Below are 18,348 nucleotides of genomic sequence, written 5' to 3' on the forward strand. Positions count from 1 at the left end.
AGAGACTCTGGGTTCTGTTATAATTCTCTGAAGAGTGTTGAGTTTTGTTCTCCAGGGGGTTGAATTATTGGAACGTCACCAAAACCTTGTGGAGGCTGGGCTTTTAAGTTTTATGAGGGTGGGTATTTTCTGATTTTGCCCTTAGTTCTACGGCAAATCTCTTATTTCTAGAACATAGTCTTTATTACCGAGGTGTGATCCTTTTGGGGGTTAAAAGAAAAACTGAGGCGTTTACCAAGCTCCTCTGTCAGACTCCAAATTCTGTCTCCCCTGGAGCTAGCAGCAAATGAATCTCTTCTCAGCTTTTGGCCTTCCAGCTCTTTCTCTTTCCCTGGAATCCCTGGAATTCTGTGGGCAGTTCAGGCCAGCCACAGATTTGAAGTTTATTGCTTTCAACTCCTCACTTGCAGAGGCTCCAAACTTCACTGTGTTGCCCCCTCAGTTTCCAGCTGCACTGTCCTTCCCAAACTCCATCCTCTGCCTTCTGCAGCCAATAGGACTGTGGCTTCCTGTTTGAGGTCTGGCTGACCAGAAGAGAGAGCTCAGGGAAAAAGCAGCTCTTCTTTTTAAAAATAGTTTTATTTATTTATTTTGAGAGAAAGAGAGCATGCAAGCGGAGGAGGAGCAGAGAGAGAGGAGAGAGGGAGAGAGAGAGAGAGACAGACAGGGAGAGAGAGAGACCCAATCAGGCTCCTTGCTCTCAGCGCAGAGCTTGACACGGGTCTCCATCTCACAGTTGTGACTTGAGCCAGACTCAAGAGTTGGGTACTTAACCAACTGAACCACCCAGGCGCCCCAAGCAGCTCTTCTTTCAAGAGCTGCCTTCGTCCACTTTGCTTTTTGTTCTTCTCCGTTGTTTCCAGGTGGCTGTTTCATATATTCTGTCCACATTTCATAAAGCAGAAAGTCCTCTACCTTTGGATTTTTGAATATGTAATCCATATCATCTATTCCAGAAGCGAACTATTAAAATAAACAAGCATAGACAATTGGACAGTAAGACCTATGTAAAGGCGGACGATTATCTGACCTTAATTCGGAGGATGCCTTTCAAAGTCAGGGTGTACGAGCTCAGGCAAACTTGACGCAGGCCCCACCCCCACCAGCAGCGTGGTCTCTCGGGCATCACGGACGACGCCCCGCCGCACGCCCCGCCCCCCTCGCCCGCTCGCGCCCGTTTCCATGGCGACGCGGCACCAGGCCGGGGCAGTCGAGCCACCAAGTGGGAGTGCAGCGACGGCAGAGGCGGCGGCAGAGGCGGCGGCAGCGGCGACATGAGGGCGGGGGTGGCGGCGGCCGGGCAGCGGCCCCCCAGCTCGGGGCTCCCGGGCTCCCGGGGCACGTCGCGCCTGCGCCCGCCCGCCATCCTCCAGCCCGCGCAGCACAGCACGCAGGTTGCGCTCATCGAGGCGCAGAAGCGGGTCGTGGACCTGGAGAAGAGCCTGCAGTTCCTGCAGCAGCAGCACTCGGAGACACTGGTCAAGCTCCACGAGGAGATCGAGCACCTCAAGCGGGAGAACAAGGGTGAGTCCGGGCGCCGCGGCCGCGAGTGAGGCGTCTTCCGCGGCTGGGGCCCGAGGGAGAGGCAGACCTGCCGCTCCCGGGTGCCTCCAGTACCGAAACACTCGTGGACTCTAGAACACGAGGTTTAGAAACCCTTAAACAGGGTATAAGGAGGACACAGGGCAGCAAGCCCCACCCCGGGTCCTGCTACGTGGGTCTCGGACTCCCTGCCCCCTCCGCACCCCCTGCCCCCTCCGCACCCCCGGGCCCCAAACCTGGGTCTTCGTGGGCGGGGTCGACGGGGCCGCCCCACCATCTGGTGGGGTGGTCTGGCTGTGCAGCGTTTCCCACAGTAAGCCGGGTCGCAGTCTCCTCTCCAGGCAAGTCGGGCCCGCCTGTTCTAAAAAAACTTTTATGGAAGTAAAAAGTGCGAGTGTACAGCTCAGTGATTTTCACAAACTAAACACAGATCGAGAGCCGACTTGCCATTCCCATCCAGCCCCTCCTTGGACACCTCCCCCTGCCCCCGCGTCTCCTCAGGGCAGGTCCTTCCTAACTTTGCCCCGCTGGTGGCTCCTCACCGCCATGGGCCAGGCCTGAAGCAGAACTTAAGGCCTATCACGGCGGGACACTGCTGTCCTCTCTCTTCTCCCTTATGCTGTAGTTGGAACTCCTCCCCCCACATTCTTAGCCCTGTCTCAGTTTCTCCCCACCTTTCTCCTGTTGCCTTTACCTGAAGGGCTATTAGATCAAGGGATCACCATGATGTCAGGACTCCCTCCTCCTGACATAAGGAGTCTTGAGTCTCACCCCTGTCCCTCCCTGATGCCCAGGCTGGATGTGGCCAGCCCACGTTCTGGGTGTCGCTTGATCATTGCTCTGACCACATTTGCTCATCCATGACTAGGGGCTCCTGGAGGACTGGGTCATCCTGACTCACTCACCTCTGTTCCCCTGGAGCTTGGGGCTCCACCTAGCAGAGGGTGCCCTATAGATGTCATGGGCAGAGGAATGGACTCCTGGCGAGGCTCTCACCCAAGGGCTCTGGCTCAGGGAACAGCTAGAGGCATTGCTGGCCCTAAGACACCCAGGGTAAAGGCTTGGCCCACGGGGCAGTGTGTGAGGTCTCTCAGGGGTTCAGCGGGGAGTGCACAGGGCAAGCCAAAACCTCTCCTCCCAAAATGGCTGCAGTTTCAAAAATGACCAGAGCACATGCTTGCTTTCAGATCTCCATTACAAGCTAATAATGAATCAGAAGCCAAAGGAAGGTAAGACTGAGGCCCTTGGGTGCCTGATGGGAAATTACTTCTGTCAGGAATAGCCCCTCCAGAATGCTTGTGTCTACCCAGCCAGCTGCACTGGCCCATGTACTATCCCAGTGGGGAGGAATCCTGGGGGACCTGGACAGACACCACTGCCCCCCACCCCCCGCCATGGTGTGGGTGACTGTGCACCCAAGCACAGCAGGTGGGGCTCTCGGGGATCCCAAGGCCTGAAGTCTGCAGTAAGGAAGCAGGGAGAGCAGCTTGGGGTGGGGCTGCCGAGACCCCACCCCTGCCACCACCGCCCCGCCCCCGGGCCCCCAGCCTTGCTGCTCTGCTGGATTCTTTTACTTGGGTTGCTGCTATGGCAGCCCCCAGCCCTATGCCTCTGGCACAGACGGCTCTGGGCACAGTCCTTCTGGGATCCTCCCTGCCATGTCTGCTGTGAGCAAGTGTAGAGACAGAGAGACCTGCAGTCACTCGTCGAAGGCCCTTCCTCATCGTGACAGCCCCTTTCTCTTTGCCTGTCCTCCAGCCCAGCCCAGGGAGACTCGGGCTGTGTTGGGCCTGTTCCCCCCACATACCTTTGGGGCCAAGTCTGACATCAAGAGGTGGTCTGAGAGGTGTTAGCCTGGTATGCCCCAGTCTGGGGATGTCCCGGGGCTCCCTTCCTAGGGGACATGGAATATGGGAACAGTGGTGGTGGGCCCTCCTCGAGCGGAGCAGAGCAGTTCCAGTGAGCTATCCTGGGCAAGTGGCAGGGCCTGTTAATGGTCCCAGTCCTGCAGGGTCGGGGGTCCCCAGTGGGATATCAGAAGAGGCCATCCTCCCATTCAGGGCCTGCTTCTTCGGGCCCAAGCCTGCTGCTTTCTGGATGGCCCTTCCAGAAATCACCTTCCCCTTGGCCTTGGTTCTGCCTCACCAGAGCGGGGGGGGGGGGGGGGGGGCGGGGAGGGCTCTGCACAAACACAAACACAAACACACAGGCCTGCAGGGCCAGGAGGAAGGCACGGGTGGCCTGGCCCCTCCCAACAGCGGGGCACAGAAGTGTCTGGGAAAGCTGGGACCAAGGTGGTGCTGCCACCATCTCAGACTAACCGTGTGCATATCCCACAGGCAGCACTTCCAATTCCAGCTTTCAGTCCATCAAGTCCGTCTCAAATTCGACCTTGTCAGTTGGCATGCCGGCACCCTCTGTGAACTCAGGGTCAGGGGAGGGGCACATGCTCCACTGGGGCCCTGGGCCCCGATGGCCAGTGTGGGGTGCTGACCAGATTGCACCTTTGCCAAGCTCTGTGGACTTAAGGGTTAAGGAGTAGCTGAAGGGAGCCAGAGAGGGTGGCCGCCAGCTGACACCAGCAGGAAGGAGCCGAGGCGGGGTGTGACAGGACCATGAGTTGGCCAGAGGGAGACTACGAAAGCGAAAGCGGGGTTGGCTACAAAGGAAGTGAACGTCAGATCAACGTGGGGCACAAGGTCCTGTGGCAGGCACACCCTGCCTGCATACAAAGAGAGGAGCCCCTGAGCCTTCCTAAGTGGTCTTCCAAGGGCAGCCTGGCAGAAGCCCTGCTTGTCGTGTTTCCTGCAAGCAGGTGGATACAGGTGGGACAGCCCTGCCTAGCGTTCTGGGCTTGTGGTGTCCTCTGCAGAGTGAGGGGAGCTAATAGCCCCTTCTCTGCACTCGGCCTCCGTGAGAGGCCAGGCATCCTCCCCGGGAGTGGCCCTTGCCCCTTCCATGCAGGGCCTAGGCGGGCCGTGGGCCTTGTCCGTGGAAAGGAAGTCTGTGCAGGCCGGGTCCCAGAACTCTCATACAGTTTCATTTTGCCCCAAATGGGGTGCTGCTTCAGAGTCAGGGAACAGCTGCGGGGCCACCCTGACCCCTGGACTTCCCCGAGGCATGGGAGACTGACCCAGTACAAGTAGGGGGAGGCCAGCTTCTACAGCAGCAGTAGTTTTAGGGCGTTCAGCAGGCACCACCCACAGACCCCCTTTTTGGGTCACCTGGCAGCCCCCCCAATGGGGACTCTGTTACCATCTCTCCTTTACAAGGAGGAAACCGAGGCAGAGGGCAGGCGCTCCTTGGGCACTCACAGCCAATCCTGGAGGACGTGGGCCCTGGCTCTTGATGCCCACCCACAGTGACTGCCCTGTCTGGGTCTGATCTACAGCCAACTCTCAAGGAAAGGCCAGGCCCCGGCCCAGCTTCTCCAAGAAGCAAGACTCAAAAACTGACATTCCTCCGAAGACGGACCTGGAAGAGAAGACCCCAGCTGCTGCCCTGTTTCACAACAGCAAGCGGGACAAAGCCCCAGGGGTGCAGGGGCAGGCCAAGTAAGGGCTCACCTGTACCCTGTGGGCCCAGCGTTGCATTTCGTAGGTTCACATTCTGGAACCAGCCAGCTGCCTTGCCCTTCCAAATGGGTCAGTCTCCAGGGTGAAAGCAGACTCACTCCAGGCAGGCCCATCTGGCGGGCAATGCCCTGTGCTGACCTGAGCCCACACGAGGGTGCCAACAGCAGCCCAGAAACTAATTTCTCACAGAAATGAAACAAAGTAACTTGGCCTTCACATTAGTGTGCTTTTCACCAAGACAACAAGCAAAAGAACAACAGTAAGTTGGGTTCCTGGGCTCACCCTGGGAAATGTGCTTGGCCTCCGCAAGGCACAGAGCCAGCAGGCCAGAGCAAGACCAGGGTTGACACCTGTTTCTGGGACTTCCTGGAAAGCAGCAGTGAACCTGGACTTTGCATCCGAAGAGACCCTGTTGTCCCCTGGGTAGTTCAGCCAGCAGGACGGGGTCCTGCTTCTCTGCACGGTCCTTACTTAGAGTCCCTCTCAACCAGCCCCACAGGTGTGGGGTCAGGACTGAGGGCAGTCACACAGCTTGAACCACATCTGACCCTCAGTGCACCTTGAGGGGAGAGGAAGGGATACGCCCAGGTCACAGCTGGCACCAGAGATGGCCCCCCACCCCCGCCACCTGGTGTCTGGAGCACCCTGGCCAGCAGAAGGGAACCAGACCCCGACGAGGCTGTGTAGACACACCCTTCTTCCCCACACCAGCCGCACACTGGTGTGGATGCCGCCCTCAAGAGAGGTGGTGGGTGGTTAGACCAATCCTGGCAGGCTAGCTCTGGGCTGCTGTAGTGCCTGTTCCAGAGATGAAGAAGTGGAGACGTCCAGTGCAGCAGCCCCCTGGGTGGCAGGCAGCCAGCACAAGGGCGAGCAGCCCCCCGTGATGAATCTGCCCCTGCACCTGCGCAAGCCCACCACGCTGCAGCAATGCGAAGCGGTCATCCGCCAGCTGTGGAACGCCCACCTCCTGCAGGCCCAAGAGGTGAGGCTCAGGCAGCGGGGACCCCAGTGCCTCCGCAGACCCCGCCCACTGCCCCTCTTCTCCCTGCCTTCCAGCTGCAGCACCTCAAGGCCCTCCTGGAAGGGAACCTGAGGAGGCCCAAGGCTGCATCCGAGGAGGCCGGCCCCAGCTCTCCCAAGTGAGTGATTCGGCGTGGCCCCCACCGCATCCCAGTGAGGTCTGCTCTTTTGGGGCTCACTGCCGACTCCTCTTTCACCAGGGACCAGGAGGCCCTTCACCAGGGAGCCATGCAGCTCCCCAAGGTCCCCACCAAGGGCATCCCCAAGAAATGGTGAGTCCCACCGGCAGGGGGAGGGCGGGGTGGCCTGAGCCCGGTACATAAGGGGCAGGGACAGCTCAGTGCCTTGCCTGGGGCCCTGCCGCCAGCCAAGTCTCCGCTCCTGCTCCCGGGGGCACCTGTAGTGACCTCCCTCTGCCCTCCCAGCCTGATTCTGAGCCCTATGCCCGTGGCAGAGCGCCCCATCCTGCCCGCGCTGAAGCAGACCTTGAAGAGTAACTTTGCTGAGCGGCAGAAAAGGCTGCAGGTGGTGCAGCGCCGGCGGCTGCACCGCTCTGTCGCTCTGTCCTTTGAGGCGGGCGGCACGTGTCGGCGTCTGCATGCCAGGTCAGGGCCAGGCCAATGCCCTACAGCTGGAGACGCTAACCCTCTCTAGATAGCACTTCAAAAGAATTCGAACACGTTTAGGCCGCGCGAAATTCCAGATAAGCAAAGTTCATGGCAGATAAAGTACTCGGTTGCTCTCAGAACCGAGACACTATTTTCTTGCTCGGTATTTTGCTATTCTGCATTTACACAAAAACACATTAAATAAGTATTACCCTACCTGTTGAAGACTGGAAATAAAGCTCGTTTCTCCACTTGTGAACCTCATCCCTCACCGCTATCTGACATGGCTGCCCTGCCCTGTGCCCCCAGCTCTGCTCCCTGCGGTGGGAGGGGCCCACTGGGGCAGTCACCAGGACTCGTCCAGGGCCTGGTGGGTGCCCTGCGCCACGGGCAGGCACAGCATGCACCCTTCTTTGAGTGCAGGGGGTTTCCTGGCCCTTGGCTGGGCTGGGACCGCCTTCCAGGCACAAGGGCAAGTCCCGTCCCCCCTGCCACAGCGCCGTCCAGCCTCCACACTGACAATCCCAGCTAACGAGCCATCCTACCGAGCTGCCTTCTGCTGTGGAGGGCCACGGCCATGGGAGAATGGTCCTCTCCAGGGCGCTAGGGTCCCACCCTGAGATTCCCACCCAAGAGCCTCACCACCCCTTTACTCACCAGAACCGGAGCTTCCTATGTCTCATGGGTGTGGTCAGTTTAGTGCCGACCCTCCCCTGGCAGGACAGGGCTACTGGCCCCACTGGCCATTTCCTCAGTGCTGATCTCTGCCTCTTCTTTGGGCAGCAGGAGCTTTGCCAGAAACCTCGGGGTAAACCAGGATGAGGCACTGATACTGTCAGAAAAGGGTGAACTAAGGTCTGGGCATCCACGGCCATCTCCAAGGTGAGGAATCTGGCTCGGCCCTGAAAGCATACCTCACTGGATAGTGGTCCCAGACTTGTGGGAGGGGACACAGTGACAAACTCATGACAAACACAGGAATAATAAATTTATTATAAGAACCACAGATGACACGGTAGTGCACATACAAAAGGGGAAGCTTCTCATGGCCAGAGGGCTGATGCCCTGTCAGGGAGCTTTCACTCTCTGGAGCAGCTCTGATGACGCCAGGTCCTGAGGATGCTGCCCTGACCCAAGAACAGGCCCAAGTGCCCAGTGAGTGGGCACGGTGCCAGGTACAGGATCCACTCAGGTGTCCCTGCTCCCTAGGCACCCCCACAGTGCTGAGCAGACCCCCACGGCTTAAAGGGAGAATGCCATGAGGTATGAGTCCCAGGTGATGGCAGGGGATTCGCAACTGCCTGCTGGCCGACTTTCCTTCTGAGGCGCAGCCAGCGGCCCTTGGATCCAGGAGCTTCCCAGTGGCGTGCCCCCCACGGCAATGGTGGAAGGGTCTGAACCCAAAACCGTGACCAGAGAATTCTGTGTGTGTTTTCAGGGTTTCCTATGCTCTCCATGTTCCCCTACAGAAACAAAAAGTTTTCTGGCACACACACAAGAGGCTCTAACGAGACCTGGAGTTCTCCCCCAGGCTGCTGAGGAAGGACATGGGCCCTGGAGAAGCCAAGGGGACAGCAGCCCAAGGAGGAGCACACAGGGCTGAGGCATGTCCGACTCCCGGGGGGGAGTGGAGGTGGGGGGAGTCCCAACCCCACCACGAAGCAGCCAGCTCCACGGCCACCTGCCCGAGTCACGTACAAGTATGGGAAAATGTTTGGCAGGTCCCCAAGGCAGAAGATAAAAGCAGGAAAGCTAATCTAAGCCCAGGTTCTCTAAGGGAGCCAACACCTAGAAACGTCCAACGTGAGGTGCATGTCCGCTGTGGCCCTGACAAGGCTGCCGGCTATCCCCGTGGTCCCCAGTGGGTGGGTGGCTAGGCGGCGGAGAGGCAGGCCTGGTGGATGCTCTGCGCCCAGGTGTTGAGCAGGGCTGTGACCGAGTGCTTGTCCGGGAGCTGCAGCAGCCTCGAGGTCATGCACCGGTGCACTGACTGCAGGAAGGGGTTGGCGTCTGCAACAGAGCAATGGGCCATGAGTGCCGCTGTGACCTCCGCCGGGACAGCCAGTGCTGGGCCTGACCCTGGGCTGCACAAGCAACTCTTTATGAAAGGCCGCCCCACAGACACGGGGCTGGCGTCTGGGGCATCAAAGCCAGTCAACATGACCAGGATGCCATCTCCCGCACACAGTGGGGCGGCCAACACGGTCCCCTCCCAGGCCCATGCGTCAGTGGAGAACTGGAATGTGAACAGGTCTGGAGCCCAGGGCTTTCTCTCAGGGTCAGCCTTGGGATCCCAGCGCTATGCACCAGCTCTGCACTGCAGGGGGACTGGCCACCATCAACAGGGGTCTCTCCGGGCCTCTGGTTTGAAGCCACGTCACCCAGGTGGGTCTCCATAAACCCAAGCTCCTTCTGTACTCCCGTAACAGCCTTGCAGAGGCCCACAAAGGCGGTTGGACCTGCTCGCCTCTCTCTCACTACAGGTGACCGCCCTGCAGACACAGGATGGACCCCTTTCTTCCCAAGTGACTTCTGGGCAACCCACTCCTGCCCACAAAGGGGCAGCAGAGAAAGGGGAGGAGGGGCCTCAGCTGCGGGGCACAGAGCAAATCTCGGTTGCCCTGAGCTGATGCCCCCTACCAGGGTCCCTAGACGGCAGCCGTGAGGCCTCCCCAAGGCTGTCCTCTTGGCTCACCGTACTGCCACTGCCTGTCAATCCACAGTGGGCTCTGGGCGGGGTAGTCGGCAGGCACACTGAGCTCCAGCGGCGGCACGCTTGGGAGATCCTTGTCATCTGCAACACATGTGTCTATGCCTGTGACCTGGCCCAGGCTGCCCTGCCTCATAGCCCTGCTCTAAACAGGGCTCTTCATATCCCAAAAGGTTCTGGTGAGGCTTGCTGCAGTCTGGAGGTCACTCTGATTCCCACTTCCACATCTCCCTAAGGCCTCAGGCAAGCACAGCCATATCTGGTTGGGAGGGAGGGGCTTCCCTGGCAGGCCGGTGAGAGGTAAGAGTCTGTGGGCTCAGGGCTCTGCCCTCAGAGCACCTCCTGGGCCAGGTTATGTGTGAGGATCCAGGAGGACACAGGGATGGTGGGCTTCAGGGTGTGGTGTGAGCATGCCTGTTTGTGGGAGGCCAAGTGCCTGTCCACATGGATCATGCGGGCCTGTGCTGGGCCTGCTCTAGGGCCTTGGGCTGTAGTTCAGGACTCACTCTCCCATAGCACCAGCCCCGCCCGCCCTCCCCTGTACGCACCCAACTTGCATATCAGGTGGACGGTGCCGTTGTTACTGCAGTGAGATGGGTCCAAGTTCACCAAGAACTTAGGGTCTAATCTGGCCACCTCCCCCTGGAGCACGTTAGGAATGCTCTGCCGTTCATCGTCTTCAAACCTACGCTTCCGAGTGCATACCACCGGGGCCCTGGAAGAGACCACCATGGTCACCACACCACACTAGGCTGTGGCCCGTGGCCCACGGCCCACCACCCACTGCGAGGCTGAACCCTGGACTGTACGTACGTAATGGGTGGGCCGTGGATGGCCGTCATGGCTGGCACGAAGGTACGGTACAGGGAATGGTTGAAGACAGGTGAGCGGATATTGGCCAGGACGGCATCCAGGAGTGGCTGGCACAGGTACTGCTGCTTGGTTGGCGGCACCGGGGGTGGTGGGGGCGTGGGCTGTGACAGGATGGGCAGTGGGGACGTCAGCAGCCCACTCTTGGGGAGGCTTTCCAGACCCTGAAGTCCTTATCCTTCACAGCCAGACTTCTGTGGCTTCCCCACAACCTCTGCCCCCCTGGAGACAAATACGGCTGATCCTGGATACATTCTCCTGCCTTCTGCAGCCTTGACCTTCCCCAGAGTTCCCTTCCCCCAGGGCTTGGACTGGGGCTGGGCAGGGCTGGCCGGAGGCCTGATGGTGGAGATGGGCATACAAGAAAGCCCATGCACCTGGGGGCTGCAGAAAGCACCCCAGGACCACAGCCACAGGGTGACTTCTCCCATGTTCCCACGTATACTCTCCTTCCGCACAGCAGACCTGACCTGGCAAAAGACTCCTGGGCAAGGTCCCCAGGCTGAGCAGCATGGCCCCTCTGCCCACTCCTGACTGTGAAGGCTTCTCTCAGCTTGTGGTTCTGAATTCTCCCCACAGATGCCTGTGGCCCTTTGAACACCACCAGGCCATGGTGCCCCACTCACCACTGCCATGTCATTCTTGAGCTTCTCCAGGGCAATCTCACACTTCTGGAGTGTTTTCAGGGGGCACCTACGGGGAGAGGGGATGTGACTGACTCTGGGTGCTCAAGGATGAGGTGTCAGCGGCCCTTGAGCACTCATCCCAACCGCTCCCTGCCTAGCTTGTCCTGGTGTGCATGGAACCAGCCTTGGCCACCAGAACCCTCCACAGGAGCCCCAATCATTGAACTATTCCTAGACCCAGAGTATAAGGCAAGATGCTCCCACGTCCAGGAGCTGTCCGGTCCTGCTCATCAGAAGAGGGCATAAAGGTGATGGGTCAGGGGGAGAGACAGAGGCCAGGTCCCTGCCCCAAGCCCTAGAGTCCCAAAGAGGGATTGAGCCTAGAGGCTTGAGTGCTGCCCAGCTCCAATACATCTAGTTCTGCAGTTTCTAACATTTTGCACGGTAAATAGAACAGAGAAGATCTTCTAGAAGGGAGCATAGCCAAACTGATGCAGAAATAGGGACAGAACCCAAAGGCCAGTCCATGTGCACAGTTCTGCAGAGCTGGCCCGTCTCTGGCGTTCAGAGCAGCACAGCTGGCAGGTGGCGGCAGGGCACGTGTGCCATGTTGTGAACCAGGGCTCCAATGCCTTACAAGTGCTTCTCAAGGCGATGTCTTGTTTCATTTTCACAGCCAACCCGGGTGAGCCATAGTCACTCCTTTTGCAACGGAGTAAATGAGATGCAGTCATTTGCCCAACGCCACTGGGAAGTCGGGGGCAGGGCAGGGGCTGGATACTGGCAAAGACAAGGGGCCAAGGGCTTGGAGGCACCTGTGGAGGCCCGAGGCCCCTTCTTTAAACTCCGTCTCACCACCAAATGCCCATCCAAGGCTGGGCTAACCAAGCTGCCAGACATGGGCACACCACTGTCCTGCCCCCAGGACCAGGGGCAAAACTCACCGCTTAGAGGGATCTGTCAGAATGTCCAGAAGGCTCTTCATCTTACTCAGATCCTTTTTTCTGTCTGGGACAGAGAGGGGCTACTAAGACACGTGCCAGGGGTACTTGCATCCCCCCCCCCGCCCCCTCCACTGCACCCCTGCCCTGGACCAGCCGCACCTTCATTCTTATCGATCTTGTTGATCATACGGCGTAGGGGCTCGATGTACTTGGACAGCTGCTTCAGCTTGTCCAGGTACTGCTGCTCCTCAGCCTGGCTGGAGCCAGCTGGGCTCATGACCGAGCTGGGATTCACTGCAGAACACAATGTGGTTAATGCGGCTTCAGCCCACAAGCCCGGACTCTCTGCAAACCCTCAAGGTGGGGGATCTAGGGCTCACCCACCCCATTACAAGCTGAGGCCTCCAGAGGGTAAGGGGGTGAATCTCAGCACCTCAACCCACAGGGCTGTGTGTGGGTTACATGATGGGCTCTAGTCCCTGGATCACACCCACCCCAGGCCTGACTTACCAGGGGTGTTTAAAGGTCCCGGGGAGGGAACACTGAAGTTCTGCGGGGTGCGTGCCGTCACTGGACTCTGGGAGGGCTGCGGTGAGGGGCTGGGCAGGAAGCTACTGGGGGAAGGGGCAGGGCCGGAGCTGCAGCAAAGCAAAAGCAGATGCATCTGTGAGCTGGGGCACAAGGTGGGGCCCGCCCTGGGAGCCAGGCAGGGAGGGCCACCCCGGCCAGGCCTACCTGACGTTGGAGTTGGGCTGCGAGCTGGGCTGGCCAGGCTGCGGGGACGGCTGGGGGGGAGGGGGCATCGACTGCGGGGTCTGCACCTGCTGGCCCGGCGATGGTGAGGACAGCATGGTGAGGCTGTTCTGGCTGACCTGGAAGTGGAGGGGGCTCAGCCTGCTCTCGCCTGCCACACACTCTCACTCCTGCTGCACCCTTGCTCCCTCCCCCCACCCCAGGCCCACAGATTCCATCTGCACAAACAAGCCCCCTCTCCCTCTCAGCTTCACCCGCACACCTTCCTTCAGATGCCCTACCCTGTGAATATAAACATAGGTACAGCTCCCCACCCCAAGGATGGACACAAGTCCATGATCACTGAAGTGCTGGCCGAAAGGCCATGCTGGGTAGCCCTTGCTCCTTGGCAGGGAGACCATAAAGTCTACAGGCTTCTAAGCTGGGACAGGACATTCCTATGTCTCTACCTCACAGGTGTGGGAGCCAGAGAAGCTTATGGCCTTGGATGGTGCTGCCTGGCCTCCCCAGCCTGTGATTCTCTCATCTGTGTGCCTGTGAGGAATGTGCTCTGTGACAAATGGGACTGTCTTCCTACATGCTTCCATGAACCCCCTCAGCCATCAGGCCACAGTGGGAGGCTGTGTCTCAGGTTTAATGGGAGCAAAGTGGCCCCTGTGTCAGCCCTTGCCAGCACAGGTGGCCTGAGGATCCTCGGTCTGACGTTTGAGTGAGTCCCACAGAGAGCTGCCTCGCCCAAGACCAATCCAAAGGCCCTGCCAGTTTCAGAGCTTCCAAGGGTTGGAGGTGGTGGCTTCTTCCACACCCTAGTCAAGCCCCTGAGCATCCCCTCAGAGCCTGCTTCCTGTAGCCCAGCCCACAACCCCCAACCCTAACTCTTGGACCATCCAGTTCTGCAGATGAAATCTGGCACTTCTCCCAGGGCACTCCAGACACTGGTGTCATCTGGGGCCACAGCTCCACGCCTCCCTCCCACACACTCCTCTGCCACAGTGCTAGGGGGACTGGGTGGGGATCACTCTGGGGGTTGCTAGTCTCTTGGTCCTTGAATCAGGGAATAAGAAAAAGCATTTAGAAGAACCCAGATCCTACCAGGAAGACAGGATGCCCGCCCTCCTTGCCTGCCCATTCTCCTGGCTGGGCAAGGGGCCCTGACCTTTCTTCTAGTATACCAGACAAAGCTCCTAGAGTCAAACATCATTCTCCTCCCACAGGGTGTATAGGCCTGAGAAGCTACATGGGACGCTGGCATGGTGGGGGACCCGGAAGCTACATTATCACACTTCTAACGCAGCTGGGTCAGAGTGGCACCAAACCCAAGCGAATGGCCCACCAGCACATCTGCAAACAGAATGAGCTGTCCCACCACTTGTGACTAGGCCCCAGGCCTGGGAGCAGAGGGACAGGAACACACAAGCTCAGGCCTCCAGCTGCTGGGCCCAGCTGCTCTGCCAAGTGAAGCAAAATGGTCCTAGGTGATTCACACTGATGTCAGCAACATCAGAAACGGGGCCTAGGGCAGCTTAGTGTGCTGAGCTGAACCAAATGCAGCAGATTTCTCCTAGGCAGGACTCGCCTTCACAGTGCTGGGATACACTGAATCCCATGGCAGACAGCATGGCCCCTGCCCAGCGGTGGAAAACAGGCTCTAGAATCCACTCGGGTGCCAACAAACTCCCAGGACTAGGAAGGTGAACAGGCCATTTTGGAAGAGCCCAGGTAGAGAAATGGATGGTGCCAAGAGGAAGAAGGCCCTGGGCCCGGCCTGCTAGGTATGGGAACTCTCCTTGTAGTGGTTTCCTGCAAAGCCCCTGCTGTCACCTCCTCTTTTCCTCATCCGAACCTACTGCCACACACTGCCCTGCACTCCCTGAAACTGCCTCTTGCCATATGCCCTCTTCCAGCCTGTAGTTCAAACTCCCCTGGCCTCTCCTGCCCCCACCTGCCCCAGGGAGGAGCCTTAGCCTTAGCTTCTGCTCCAGCACATGTCCCTTCTAGAAGGTATATGGCTCTTGTCTTTAGTCTAAAGCTGGTGCTTCTCTGAAGGAAAATGAGGCATCTGCAGGGTGTCACGGCTGGCGCAAAACCACCGCAACGAGAAGGGCACTGCCTAGTTCACTTCCCACCTAAATGTATGAAACTATATTTAAAAAAATTTTTTTTAATGTTTACTTATTTTTGAGAGAAAGAGAGAGAGACAGAGCATGAGCGGGGAAGGAGCAGAGAGAGAGGGAGCCACAGAATCCTTAGCAGGCTCCAGGCTCTGAGCTGTCAGCACAGAGCTGGACACGGGGCTCAAACCCATGAGACGTGAGATCATGACCTGAGCTGAAGTAGGACGCCCAACTGACTGAGCCACCCAGATGCCCCTGAAACTGTATTTTAAAAGGCACCTGGGCAGCTCAGTCAGTTAAATGTCTGACTTTGGCTCAGGTCATGATCTCATGGTTCATGAGGTTGAGCCCTTCAATGGTGTCTCTGCTTTTTCAGATCCTCTCTCCCTCTCTCTCTGCCCCTCCCCTGCTTGTGCTCATGCTCGCTCTTGCTCTCTCTCAAAAATAAATAAAACATTAAAAGAAAAATAGGGATGCCTGGGTAGCTCAGTCAGTTAAGCATCTGATTTGGCTCACGACATGATCTCATGGTTTGTGGGTGTGAGCCCCACATTAGGCTCTATGCTGACATCTCAGAGCTTAGAGCGGGCTTCAGATTCTGTGTCTCACTCTCTCTCTCTTTCTGCCCCTCCCCTGCTTGTGCTCTTTCTCTCAAAAATAAATAAACATTGCTGCAGCAACTTCTTACTCAACACGTCTCCGGAGGTGAGGGAAACAAAAGCAAAAATGAACTATTGGGACCTCATCAAAATAAAAAGCTTCTGCACAGCAAATGAAACAATCAGCAAAACTAAAAGGCAACTGACAGAATGGGAGAAGATATTTGCAAATGACATATCATTTAAAGGGTTACTATCCAAAATCTATAAAGAACTTATAAAACTCAACACCCAAAAAACAAATAATCCAGTGAAGAAATGGGCAAAAGACATGCATAGACACTTCGCCAAAGAAGACATTCAGATGGCCAACCGACACATGAAAAAATGCTCAACATCACTCAGGGAAATACAAATCAAAACCACAACGAGACACCACCTCACACCTGTCAGAATGGCTAACATTAACAACGCAGGCAACAACAGATGTTGGTGAGGATGCAGAGAAAGAGGGTCTCTTTTTGTTTACAGCAGCACTATCAACAATAGCCAAAGTATGGAAAGAGCCCAAATGTCCATCAATGGATGAATGGATAAAGATGTGTACATATGTACACACACACACACACACACACACACACACACACAAATGGAGTATTACCCGGCAATCAAAAAGAATGAAATCTTGCCATTTGCAACTATGTGGATGGAACTAGAAGGTATTATGCTAAGCAAAATTAGAGAAAGACAAATATCATATAACTTCACTCATAGAGGACTTTAAGATACAAAACAGATGAACTTAAGGGAAGGGAAGCAAAAATAATATAACAGGGAGGGGGACAAATTTAAGAGACTCTTAGATGTGGAGAACAGAGGGTTACTGGAATGGTTGTGTGAGGGGGGATGGGCTAAATGGGTAAGGGGCATTAAGGAATCTACTCCTGAAATCACTGTTGCACTATATGCTAACTAACTTGGATGTAAATTAAAAAAATAAGTTAAATTAAAAAAAACATTTTTCAAAAGTTGTTTGAAAAAATAAAAGGTACCCTCAGCACTCATACCATGGGGAAACAGGTCACACTTTCCCCACACCGTTTGCTTCGGGTTCCATGGAGCCACTGACTGCACACAGCTCCCCTGGGCATTACAGTCCACAAGACACGGGGAAGAGAGGCCTGCCCAGGCCCGGGGCACAAGCTCAGTGCTTCTGTTTCCTCTCCTGAGCCTGCCTCTGTGTCCAGCTTCAGGCTCCCCGCATCCACACTCCAGGCTGCCACAGGAAACCCCTAGGCTCCCTATATCCAATCCAGATCTCTTTGCATCTGACAACTCCTCTGGAAAAATACCCAATTCAGTTGGCAGCATATTCCCCTTCCCAGGCCTTTAGGCCTTCCAGGTTAGCTCAAGGCTCCCAGGCCTCCTAAATCCCCCGGACACACCCAGGATGAGGGGCTATGCAAAGGCCTCCGTCAAGAAAGAAATGGCCTAGGGGCGCCTCGGTGGCGCAGTCGGTTAAGCGTCTGACTTCAGCCAGGTCACGATCTCGCGGTCCGTGAGTTCGAGCCCCGCGTCGGGCTCTGGGCTGATGGCTCAGAGCCTGGAGCCTGTTTCCGATTCTGTGTCTCCCTCTCTCTCTGCCCCTCCCCCGTTCATGCTCTGTCTCTCTCTGTCCCAAAAATAAATAAACGTTGAAAAAAAAAAAATTTTTCAAAAAAAAAAAGAAAGAAATGGCCTAGCAGGGCACCTGGGTGGCTCAGTTAGGTATCTGACTTCAGTCAGGTATGATCTCGCAGTCCATGAGTTTGAGCCCCATGTTGGGCTCTGTACTGACAGCTCAGAGCCTGGAGCCTACTTCGATTCTGTGTCTCCTTCTCTCTGCCCCTCCCCCTACTTGCGCTCTCTCTCTCTCTCTCTCAAAAATGAATAAATGTTAAAAAAAAAATTTAAGAAAGAAAGAGAGGAAGGAAGGAAGGAAGGAAGGAAGGAAGGAAGGAAAGAAGGAAGGAAGGAAGGAAGGAAGGAAGGAAGGAAGGAAGGAAGGAAGGAAGGGAGGAAAGAAATGGCCTAGCAAGGTGGCTAATGAGATAGAACCCCCCGGTCTTCAGGTTTACATCTGGTCTAGCCAGCTTCTGGGGCAGAGGGGAGCAAGATGGCTGTGTCCCATTAATGACATATCAAGTCCTCCAGAAGGGAAAACTGCTGACCCAGCTCTGCGTCTTCCCTCCCTAGGCACGTTCTGCAAGAGGCACAGGTATGTCTGTCACAGCAGCTAGCACACGCCATTGGACACTAGTGCTGCACCTGCTCGGGGAGGGAGCTCTGAGTGCCTGCCTGCTGTCACATGCATGTCACACATGGTAAGTGAGAGTTCAGAGGGAAGTGACTTGCTCAAGGTCACATGACTAGTGGAGGAGTCAGGCATCTCAGCATCATCTACTTTCCTAGGGAGCAAGGAAAAGTATCTGGGAAGGGACCCTGCACAATGTCCCAAAGGGAATAGAAAGGGAAGGCAGGGTTCAAGCAGAGGGGACACAGCCAGAGCACAGGTGGGCGGCAGGGCCAGGCTGCTGGGCTGCAGGGCAGAAAGACTGGTTTGGGGAGCTATGTGCTATGAAATAACCTGTGGAGAGGCTGGTGGCACCATATACTCTAACCCTCCTGGGACCACCCCTGCCCACCGGACATCCCTGGAACTGCCCCATACTCCTGGCCCCTGTACATGACATATCCCCAGGAGTCACTCTACAGGGTAAAGAGGAATATGGACTCCACTATGGCGCCATCTGCTTACATTGCCAGGGACCCCCAAGTATCCCCTGGACTCCTGTGCTGGGCACGTCGTCCAGCATGTGTCCAGCACAGAATCCAGCTTTGTCATTGTTGTCAGCATCATGAAGTGCTCCCCTACAATATGAAGATGCAGTCAAGGGACACAGTGCAGGGTTGGGGGGCAGAGAAGAGGCTGAGATGAGAGAGCC

At 56.8% G+C, this 18,348-nt stretch overlaps 2 protein-coding genes across 6 annotated transcripts in view; one reads left to right on the forward strand and one right to left on the reverse strand.

Moving 5' to 3' along the window:
* The first annotated feature begins 1,189 nt into the window (after positions 1-1,189).
* Positions 1,190-6,964, forward strand: LOC115498701 (coiled-coil domain-containing protein 74B-like). 2 transcript variants are annotated; one of them, XM_030292297.1, is made up of 7 exons: positions 1,190-1,524; positions 2,730-2,771; positions 4,934-5,096; positions 5,913-6,102; positions 6,177-6,259; positions 6,341-6,412; positions 6,566-6,964. In XM_030292297.1, the coding sequence occupies exons 1-7, from the start codon at positions 1,275-1,277 to the stop codon at positions 6,792-6,794; spliced, it is 1,029 nt and encodes a 342-aa protein (XP_030148157.1). In that variant the 5' UTR covers positions 1,190-1,274; the 3' UTR covers positions 6,795-6,964. The 2 variants fall into 2 exon arrangements, with proteins under 2 accessions (XP_030148157.1, XP_030148158.1); XM_030292298.1 differs by having other exon boundaries at positions 5,925-6,102.
* A 755-nt stretch (positions 6,965-7,719) lies between these two features.
* LOC115498700 (mediator of RNA polymerase II transcription subunit 15) overlaps positions 7,720-18,348 on the reverse strand; it is a 69,996-nt gene continuing 59,367 nt past the window's right edge. For 2 of the 4 annotated variants that reach the window (XM_030292294.1, XM_030292293.1), the window contains exons 8-16: positions 12,634-12,770; positions 12,409-12,536; positions 12,058-12,192; positions 11,899-11,962; positions 10,955-11,021; positions 10,272-10,432; positions 10,007-10,173; positions 9,444-9,542; positions 8,525-8,758 (exon numbers count right to left, since the gene is read on the reverse strand). In XM_030292294.1, coding sequence (XP_030148154.1) covers positions 8,622-8,758; positions 9,444-9,542; positions 10,007-10,173; positions 10,272-10,432; positions 10,955-11,021; positions 11,899-11,962; positions 12,058-12,192; positions 12,409-12,536; positions 12,634-12,770 — 1,095 coding nt within the window. In that variant the 3' untranslated portion in view covers positions 8,525-8,621. Of the gene's footprint in view, positions 8,759-9,443; positions 9,543-10,006; positions 10,174-10,271; positions 10,433-10,954; positions 11,022-11,898; positions 11,963-12,057; positions 12,193-12,408; positions 12,537-12,633; positions 12,787-18,348 lie in introns of all 4 variants that reach the window. The other 2 variants (XM_030292292.2, XM_030292295.1) reach the window with 2 other exon arrangements.

Source organism: Lynx canadensis, chromosome D3, assembly GCF_007474595.2.
Source record: "Lynx canadensis isolate LIC74 chromosome D3, mLynCan4.pri.v2, whole genome shotgun sequence".
Lineage (NCBI taxonomy): Eukaryota > Metazoa > Chordata > Mammalia > Carnivora > Felidae > Lynx > Lynx canadensis.

Bases quoted from the DNA above. Each gene is read 5' to 3' on its own strand.
- LOC115498701 (XM_030292297.1), top strand. From the start codon at position 1,275: ATGAGGGCGGGGGTGGCGGCGGCCGGGCAGCGGCCCCCCAGCTCGGGG. The intron at 2,772-4,933 runs GTAAGACTGAGG...TCTGATCTACAG, and splicing joins GAATCAGAAGCCAAAGGAAG to CCAACTCTCAAGGAAAGGCC. The intron at 6,413-6,565 runs GTGAGTCCCACC...CTGCCCTCCCAG, and splicing joins AAGGGCATCCCCAAGAAATG to CCTGATTCTGAGCCCTATGC.